We start from the raw sequence: 9,565 nt of genomic DNA, 5'->3' as shown, positions 1-9,565 counted from the left end.
TTCGTGGGGGTAACAAGGGAAAGAAAAGCTTCTAGCCCAAATCCAACCAGGGAACTGACACAGGGAAGGAGGATAGAGTTGCTTTGAGCGGTTCCTACTCTCGCTTAATTTTTATCCCGCTGCAGGCCAGGGAGCAGAACCAGCAGCACTCACATCTTTCCAGATCAGCAGAGAATTCAGCTGGTCCAGTGGCAACTCGTGACGAAGAGGAACCAAGAGATAATGATGGGTATGTGAGAGTAAAATGTCTCTCTAAATTCTAATTTCTGATCCATGGTAGGAACACATTTTTCCAAGCTTCTGGGTTCTGCAGAAGTTTGTGCAGAAGCTTCAGACGTGGAATATAGTGGCCTGTCTGGCAGAGAAGTAAGTAAAAGAGTCCAAAAAAACACATGGCAAAATCCAGCTGAAACCTTTGGTTTTTTTTCATGAAGTCATGGTTGAATATTTGTTACAATATGGCACAATATATGCTGAAATACTTGCAGCACACAGCAGCTTGGGGAACACTCGTGGAGCTGGGCTGGGATGTTGCTACATCTGAATAGGTGTTACATGTTGCTAACTCTCTGTCTGCAGTGAAATTCTTGGTTCTGTGCTCAAATGGCTGCATGCTCTTTCTGGTTCCCTCTAGTGCATGGCCAGCAGGTCCTGCTAGTCCTCCGATGAAGGAGGGTGACAACTCTCAGGTGCAGGACAGGGAGCAGAGCCAGCAGTACCCACTTGGCTCCAGAGAGGCAGAGAGTTCAGCTGAGCTATGGGCGAGTGACAACGAAGAGGAACCAAGAGATAACAATGAGTATGTGACTGATGGAGAGTCTCTCCAAAGTGTAATTTCTGATATATGGTAGACACAGGATTTTTGCCAAACTCTTGGATTCTGCTTGACTCTTTGTAGTGGAATCTGATTTGAAACATAGTGTCCTTTCTGGAAGGGAACTAATGGGAAAAAACCCCTAAAAACAAAGCAAAATCCTGGAGAAACCTTACTTCTTCATTCAGGAAGTCATTATTGAATGTTTCTTACTTTATCGATTGCACTGAAATGCTTGCAGTACATAGAAGCTCTTGCACTGACTGTGTTTCTGGGCTGGGATGTTGCTAAATTGGAATAAGGGGTTGTTTCTGTTTTTGCAATTGTATGTCTTGGAAGCCCTCTTTGCACTGTGAAATTGACAGCTGCATGTTCTTCTAGTTCTATTAACTCTGATGAATGGCCAGACCGTTTTGAGAGTCCTCCAACATGGCAGGATGACATTACAGATGTAAGCATCATGTTCTTATCACCTGTTCTTGTCCTTTCTGCTTTGTGGGAGGGGAGGAGACAGAGGGGGAGCTGCACAACTCAGTTGTCCTAGGTAGGATGCCACGGGCAGCTGACTGGAAGCACAGCCCTTGTTGGGAAGCTCCAACTTGCCCATCCCTCCAAGTCCTTTCTTGGTGGTGTGCATAGAGGGAGAAGCCTTTGTTAGGGTGGCACTGGCAGATCTGTGTGTTCCTTGTAGTTCTATTCATTGACTGACAGACTGCACATACCCCAAATCCAGTTTGCTGGTGCCAATAGAGCAGCAAACCTTTCTGCCCCAAATTCCTGTGCTTGTGGTTTCTGTTTCTCAGCACCTGTTCTTCCAACATGAAGTGTTTAGGGCTAGCAAGGGAAAGAAAAGGTTCCAGCCCAAATCCAGTCAGGGAACTGAAATAGGGAGGCAGGAGGGAGTGGCTTCAAGCGATTCCTGCTCCGTCTCCATTTTTACCCCACTGCAGGACTGGGAAGGGAGCCAGCAGTACTCACTTCGTTCCAGGTCAGCAGAGAATTCGCTCGAATTACTGGCGAGCAATCTTCAACAGGAACCACGAGATATGGAATTGTATGTGACAGATAAAGGGTCTCTCCAAAGTGTAATTTGTGATGCACGGTAGACTGAGGTTTTTGCCAATCTTTGGGGTTCTACTTGATTCTTTTTGGAGAATTCTGACTTGAAACATAGTGGCCTGTCTGGAAAAGAAATAAAAAACAAAACACAAACAAACAAACAAACAACAACAACAGCAACAACAAAAACACCCCAAAAAAGCCCTAGGAAAAAAAAATAATCCTAAAACCCAGTAAAATCCAGGAGAAACATTTCCTCTCTGTCAGGAAACCATTGTTAAATGTTTCTTAAGTTATGGATTGTGATATGCTGAAATACTTGCAGTACATAATAGCTGTTGCACTTGATTGTGTTTCTGGGCTGGGATGTTGCTAAACCAGAACAAGGGGTTCTTTAAATTTCTTCGATTATATATTTTGTTGGTAACCCTCTGTACACTGTGAAATTGACAGCTGCATGTTTTTCTGCTTCTGTTCCCTCTAGTGAACCACTAAGAAGTTTTGTTAGTCCTCCAAACTGGGAGGATGACAATGCAGAGGTGAGGATCCGCATATTGTTGTAATTTCTGATTTGTGGGAGGGAAAGGGACAAAAGGGGAGCTGCACAACTCAGATGTTTGAGGTGGGTGCCACGGGCAGCCGGCTGGAAGCACAGCCCTTGCTGAGAAGCTCCCACTTGAACATCCCTCCAAGGGCCTCCTTGGTGGTGTCCATAGAGAGAGAAGCCCTTTCCAGGATGGCACTGGCAGATCTGTGTGTCCTTTGTATGTCTAGCATTGAGTAGCAGATTGCACATACTCCAAATCCAGTTTGTCTGGTGCCAATAGAGAATTCCAGCAAACTGGAATTCTTTACTCCCAGTGTCTGTTATGGTTTCTATTCTCAGCAGCCATTCATCCAACATGAAGTCTTTAGGGCTTTTACTGCAGAAATTTCCCTTCGTGGGGGTAACAAGGGAAAGAAAAGCTTCTAGCCCAAATCCAACCAGGGAACTGACACAGGGAAGGAGGATAGAGTTGCTTTGAGCGGTTCCTACTCTCGCTTAATTTTTATCCCGCTGCAGGCCAGGGAGCAGAACCAGCAGCACTCACATCTTTCCAGATCAGCAGAGAATTCAGCTGGTCCAGTGGCAACTCGTGACGAAGAGGAACCAAGAGATAATGATGGGTATGTGAGAGTAAAATGTCTCTCTAAATTCTAATTTCTGATCCATGGTAGGAACACATTTTTCCAAGCTTCTGGGTTCTGCAGAAGTTTGTGCAGAAGCTTCAGACGTGGAATATAGTGGCCTGTCTGGCAGAGAAGTAAGTAAAAGAGTCCAAAAAAACACATGGCAAAATCCAGCTGAAACCTTTGGTTTTTTTTCATGAAGTCATGGTTGAATATTTGTTACAGTATGGCACAATATATGCTGAAATACTTGCAGCACACAGCAGCTTGGGGAACACTCGTGGAGCTGGGCTGGGATGTTGCTACATCTGAATAGGTGTTACATGTTGCTAACTCTCTGTCTGCAGTGAAATTCTTGGTTCTGTGCTCAAATGGCTGCATGCTCTTTCTGGTTCCCTCTAGTGCATGGCCAGCAGGTCCTGCTAGTCCTCCGATGAAGGAGGGTGACAACTCTCAGGTGCAGGACAGGGAGCAGAGCCAGCAGTACCCACTTGGCTCCAGAGAGGCAGAGAGTTCAGCTGAGCTACGGGCGAGTGACGTCGAAGAGGAACCAAGAGATAACAATGAGTATGTGACTGATGGAGAGTCTCTCCAAAGTGTAATTTCTGATATATGGTAGACACAGGATTTTTGCCAAACTCTTGGATTCTGCTTGACTCTTTGTAGTGGAATCTGATTTGAAACATAGTGTCCTTTCTGGAAGGGAACTAATGGGAAAAACCCCCTAAAAACAAAGCAAAATCCTGGAGAAACCTTACTTCTCCATTCAGGAAGTCATTATTGAATGTTTCTCACATTATGGATTGCACTGAAATGCTTGCAGTACATAGAAGCTCTTGCACTGACTGTGTTTCTGGGCTGGGATGTTGCTAAATTGGAATAAGGGGTTGTTTCTGTTTTTGCAATTGTATGTCTTGGAAGCCCTCTTTGCACTGTGAAATTGACAGCTGCATGTTCTTCTAGTTCTATTAACTCTGATGAATGGCCAGACCGTTTTGAGAGTCCTCCAACATGGCAGGATGACATTACAGATGTAAGCATCATGTTCTTATCACCTGTTCTTGTCCTTTCTGCTTTGTGGGAGGGGAGGAGACAGAGGGGGAGCTGCACAACTCAGTTGTCCTAGGTAGGATGCCACGGGCAGCTGACTGGAAGCACAGCCCTTGTTGGGAAGCTCCAACTTGCCCATCCCTCCAAGTCCTTTCCTGGTGGTGTGCATAGAGGGAGAAGCCTTTGTCAGGATGGCACTGGCAGATCTGTGTGTTCCTTGTAGTTTTATTCATTGACTGACAGACTGCACATACCCCAAATCCAGTTTGCTGGTGCCAATAGAGCAGCAAACCTTTCTGCCCCAAATTCCTGTGCTTGTGGTTTCTGTTTCTCAGCACCTGTTCTTCCAACATGAAGTGTTTAGGGCTAGCAAGGGAAAGAAAAGGTTCCAGCCCAAATCCAGTCAGGGAACTGAAATAGGGAGGCAGGAGGGAGTGGCTTCAAGCGATTCCTACTCCGTCTCCATTTTTACCCCACTGCAGGACTGGGAAGGGAGCCAGCAGTACTCACTTCGTTCCAGGTCAGCAGAGAATTCGCTCGAATTACTGGCGAGCAATCTTCAACAGGAACCACGAGATATGGAATTGTATGTGACAGATAAAGGGTCTCTCCAAAGTGTAATTTGTGATGCACGGTAGACTGAGGTTTTTGCCAATCTTTGGGGTTCTACTTGATTCTTTTTGGAGAATTCTGACTTGAAGCATAGTGGCCTGTCTGGAAAAGAAGTAAAAAACAAAACACAAACAAACAAACAAACAAACAACAGCAACAACAAAAACACCCAAAAAAAGCCCTAGGAAAAAAAAAAACAAACAACCTAAAACCCAGTAAAATCCAGGAGAAACATTTCCTCTCTGTCAGGAAATCATTATTAAATGTTTCTTAAGTTATGGATTGTGATATGCTGAAATACTTGCAGTACATAATAGCTGTTGCACTTGATTGTGTTTCTGGGCTGGGATGTTGCTAAACCAGAACAAGGGGTTCTTTAAATTTCTTCGATTATATATTTTGTTGGTAACCCTCTGTACACTGTGAAATTGACAGCTGCATGTTTTTCTGCTTCTGTTCCCTCTAGTGAACCACTAAGAAGTTTTGTTAGTCCTCCAAACTGGGAGGATGACAATGCAGAGGTGAGGATCCGCATATTGTTGTAATTTCTGATTTGCGGGAGGGAAAGGGACAAAAGGGGAGCTGCACAACTCAGATGTTTGAGGTGGGTGCCACGGGCAGCTGGCTGGAAGCACAGCCCTTGCTGAGAAGCTCCCAGTTGAACATCCCTCCAAGGGCCTCCTTGGTGGTGTCCACAGAAGAGAAGCCCTTTCCAGGATGGCACTGGCAGATGTGTTTTCCTTGTAGTTCTAGCATTGAGTAGCAGATTGCACATACTCCAAATCCAGTTTGCCTGGTGGCAATGGAGCAGCAAACTGGAATTCTTTACACCCAATGCCTGTTGTGGCTTCCTTCCTTCAGCAGCTGTTCATCTAAGATGAAGTGTTGGGGTTATCATAGCAGAATTTGCCAGTTTTGGGGAGAACAAGGGAAAGGGAGAGCTCCAGGTCAAATCTGAATAGGGAGCAGGAACAGGGGACCAGGGAGGAGGGTGTTCAGGGGGTGCCTAAGCTGCCTCTATTTCTACCCTGTTGCAGCAATGAGAGCAGAATCAGCAGCACCCACTTCTTTGTTTTTCAGGGCAGCAGCTCTTTGTGCTACTGCTTTGAATGTTCCTAACCAAACATAGAGGGTGATAGCCTACCCTTGCTCACCTCCCCTGCTGTAACTGCTTTCTGAGCTGAGGCTTGTGTGAAGCACCAGTGGGCTCACCAAATCTAATTGTATCTTCTTTTCTCTCCCTTCCCATGTGTTCCCTTCCCATCAATGGAAGCTTCTTGAAGGTGAGTTGATGTTTTACAATTGGTAATGGACTTTTACCTCAAAGGTAATAGTTATTTTTGTTGTTCTTTTCCAAGAAAGTCGAGCAGCAGGGATTGAAACTGCTTTTTAGCAAAAGGCAAAGCACTGGGCTAAAGCCTCTGGCCAGTGTCTCAGAGAACAGATGCAATGTGTGTGTGATGGCCTCTGTCAGTCACAGTGGGAAATCCCTGCAAGAAAAGTGGTAGCTGAATACTTATGCAGAAGGAACTTTTTAATGTGCTAACACTTTCTGCACTTTTAGCTGATTGGTGGTTGATTAGTGTGACATGGACACTGGAGTTGCAGAGGTCACCATTGCTTGCGGTTTCTGAGAGTTAAAGAGCAAACAGCATTTCTTGACCCTTTGGCTGTTACAGACCAGGCCATTAGAAATGGTTCTCCCTGTAACTTGGTCAATATGTTGTCCACAAAAATTGGACTTGTTGCTGGGGTGCAACAAGTAAATAATGATACACTTGAGAGAGACATGGGTTGTTTGTTTTAGTGTTTCACCAGTCTGGGTGCTCAGTGATATTTCACAGATCAGACTCACCACTATCAAAATAACTTCTCTTATTCATAAATTTAAACAAACAAGAAATTAGCTGTAACTGGTTGCAAGTGACAAGGTTATCTTCTGAGCTAGTATTCTGCCTCCTTTTGGTTAGTGATTGTCTCACTTCTCACTGTAATTAGTCCACTCAGTGCATTGCTCAGTCTCCCTCTTCTTTTGGGCTGGGGAGTTAATCCTGAGTTGCTGCTCCATGAGTCGGGGCTCACCATCTCCCCCTGCAGGAACTACTTTTTACCAGTCAGAGCTGATTTCAGGAGACTTGGGTTTCTTAGTTTCTTCCTTATCTTGGGAGTTGTGCCAGATGTCCATGTGGCCCCTCAATTCTGCATTTTTTGTGTCCACTCTCAGTGGGCATCCTTCTCCCCAAGCTTTGTTAAGCCTTCCCTGGCTCTGAGCTCCTTGAAGCATGTCAAGCCCTGAACCTTAACAAGGCAATTCTACCAACAAGGAATTTGCCCATGGGCAGCACGTAGAACTTGTTTGTGAGTTGTTGTCTATTTAATGGAATAAATCTCCCTTCCAGCTGATTTGGCTTGCAAGTGTACAATGATCTGACATAGAAACACAAAGAGCATCCTTCCTTAAGAAATCTTTTACATGTTCTGCATTTTGCATCACATTTAATTCAATTCTCAAATTATTTTAATTAAGGAGGAAGATGGTGATAATTTCTAAGGGCATACTGATTTAAGTAATCTTATAGTTTCCATGGACTGACCTTGAGTATCTCTTAGGTCACCTTTTTTAGCTGTGTGTAGGCTGAACAGAACAAATATTTTGTGTTGTCTTGTAGCAGAGGGGTCACAATGTCTGGACGGGTATAATCTTACTGTTTGGTAAAGAAGCTTGTTTAGGACTGTTTTTAACCCAACTGAATAGAGTCCATTTAAATAGGAACCATTGCTGACTATTTATATAAGTCATTTCAAGGGTAGCTCCAGGGAGAGAGAGAATAATAGCACTAACTTCTGAAAATTAAATTACAGTGCATGGACAGGACAGGAGAAATCCTACACTGAACAGCCAGGAACAGGTGGATGGCTCTGGTAATGGAACAGGAGCTAATGATGCACCTGTGGCTGACTCAGCCCCTGCAGAACAGGGAGCAGAGGAGGAGGACACTGAAAGTTCAGAGTATGTATGGCTCCTGCCCTACCAAACACAGAGCCTTTGTGTGCCTTTCTTTCTTTCCTGTGTTGCACTAACTTATACTGCTATGCCTGGTTTATCTTTGAGGCCTTCCCATACTCTATGTATTTCCCTCCCTCTCCCATGTTGCATGATGATCAAATGATACCATTTGCATTTTGGGAGAAAAAGGCAGCCCAGGGCAGCTGTAAAACTTTGCACAGAACCTGAGAGATGATTGTGGGGGTATGGCAAGGAATGGGAATTACTTGCATCAAATCTGAGAGCTGGGTGACTGACTACACCTTTCTCCTGGTGAAAGCAGGACACCCTTTCCCTCAGGACAGGGAGACCCCAAATCCTCATTAAATGCAGCACACAGAGACTTAAAGAGAGCTGGGTTCTTCAGAGGAAATGTGTCATGGCTAGTCAGTGCAGTTGCATGATTATGTGAGATGTAATGTATCAATAACTATTGAAGTGTGGTGATCTTAACAGCTGCATGTTCTTTCTAGTTCTGTTCCCTCAAGTGCACAGCAAGGAGTTGTCATTAGGTGTCCCATTTGCATGGATTCTTACTCAGAGGTAAGGATGCACCTGTGATGGTCCTTTCTGCTTTGTGGGAGGAGAAAGCCAGAAGGGGAGCTGCACAAGTCAGTTGGATGATGTGGGGTGCTGTGGGCAGCTGGCTGGAAGCACAGCCCTTGCTGTGAAGCTCCACAAGTCACTTCTTGATGGTGAATGTAGAGGGAGAAGCCTTTGCCAAGATGGCACTGGCACATCTGTGGGTCCCTCATTAGTCTAACTGATTCCAGATGCTCTAAATAGAGCCTCTGGTGCCAATAGAGCAGCAAACTCAAATTCTTTCCTCTCAATACATGTTGTGATATTCTTTCCTCCAGATTATGCAACATGGACGACAGCTTGTGGCAACCCTGTGTGGCCATGTCTTCTGCAGCGAGTGCCTCCCTGTTGTCCTGGAGACTATCGGTGCGTGCCCAACCTGCAGGGAGGAACGAAATCCCGAAGAATATATTCCCATTTATTTATGAGTGCTTCTCAGGACAGACTCAGATAGATCTTGGACTATAGGCAGTGTAGAGCGTTGTTTCTGTACGGATATCATTATTCCTGGTTTTTTTTTTTTTTTGATTTATACAATTTAAATAAAGTTTCAATTGTTTTAAATTTAGTCTGTCTGCTCTTCTGTGTTGGGCTGTGCTGATAGGCAGAGATGTTGTCTAACAGGTGGAAGTAAGGCTCTTGGTTGGAGCAGTCAGAAGCTTGTTCTTTTCCTCTCCCTGTAGTCATTGATTTGGGGGCAATGTGCTAAAGCCACAAGCTTTGTAGTTCTTGTGGCCAGCGTGTGTTGTACGGGGAAAAAGAAACAGGGCCTGCTTGGGGTGAGAGGGATCCGATTTCTCAGGGCAGACTCTGGTGCACGCTTTGGTGAAAATGTCCTGATTTCATAGCTCAGAAGACAGAAAGAGTAGCAGGTTGTGCACACATCCAAAGAAAGCAAGGTTCTTTGAGAATAACTGGTACATTAACAAACTGCTGCTTTGAGTGTTGTACGGTTTCATTAGAATTAGAATCTGGAGGCTTTTGAAGGAATGTGGTTTTGAATGCATATAGTTGGTTGCTGACTTTGAGCTGTTGGCAGTACAAGTGTGTTGTAGCTCCAGTTCCTACAATTACAGCCAGACAATCCTAAGTTCCACTGAAGAGAAATGCAATTGTCCAGAGATAAATTCACTGGACATAAGAGAGGAAAGAAAATGATTCTGTTATCCAAAAGTAATAAAGAGCCAAAGGCAGATCTCAGCTAAAAATGCAACTGTAAATTCATTGTACCA

At 44.6% G+C, this 9,565-nt stretch overlaps 1 protein-coding gene and 1 long non-coding RNA gene across 3 annotated transcripts; both read left to right on the top strand.

The window, feature by feature from the left end:
* The first annotated feature begins 662 nt into the window (after positions 1-662).
* Positions 663-6,628, top strand: LOC143693952 (uncharacterized). 2 transcript variants are annotated; one of them, XM_077177169.1, is made up of 7 exons: positions 663-799; positions 1,196-1,265; positions 2,358-2,412; positions 2,937-3,040; positions 3,446-3,610; positions 4,007-4,076; positions 4,576-6,628. In XM_077177169.1, the coding sequence occupies exons 1-7, from the start codon at positions 796-798 to the stop codon at positions 4,729-4,731; spliced, it is 624 nt and encodes a 207-aa protein (XP_077033284.1). In that variant the 5' UTR covers positions 663-795; the 3' UTR covers positions 4,732-6,628. The 2 variants fall into 2 exon arrangements, with proteins under 2 accessions (XP_077033284.1, XP_077033285.1); XM_077177170.1 differs by having other exon boundaries at positions 5,172-5,232.
* Positions 6,629-6,829: 201 nt separating this feature from the next.
* On the top strand, positions 6,830-9,075 carry LOC143693828 (uncharacterized). Its single transcript, XR_013181809.1, has 3 exons — positions 6,830-7,715; positions 8,225-8,294; positions 8,612-9,075. It is a non-coding gene; the product is annotated as an uncharacterized LOC143693828 (long non-coding RNA).
* Positions 9,076-9,565: the final 490 nt, after the last annotated feature.

The sequence above is a fragment of the Agelaius phoeniceus genome, chromosome 4, assembly GCF_051311805.1.
Source record: "Agelaius phoeniceus isolate bAgePho1 chromosome 4, bAgePho1.hap1, whole genome shotgun sequence".
Taxonomy (NCBI): Eukaryota; Metazoa; Chordata; class Aves; order Passeriformes; family Icteridae; genus Agelaius; species Agelaius phoeniceus.
This window is presented reverse-complemented; position numbering and strand designations above follow the sequence as displayed.

What these genes read in the sequence shown, in the direction of transcription:
- LOC143693952 (XM_077177169.1), top strand. An exon ending in GGGAGGATGACAATGCAGAG is followed by an intron (nt 2,413 to 2,936) that starts GTGAGGATCCGC and finishes ATCCCGCTGCAG; the next exon opens with GCCAGGGAGCAGAACCAGCA. An exon ending in GAACCAAGAGATAATGATGG is followed by an intron (nt 3,041 to 3,445) that starts GTATGTGAGAGT and finishes GGTTCCCTCTAG; the next exon opens with TGCATGGCCAGCAGGTCCTG.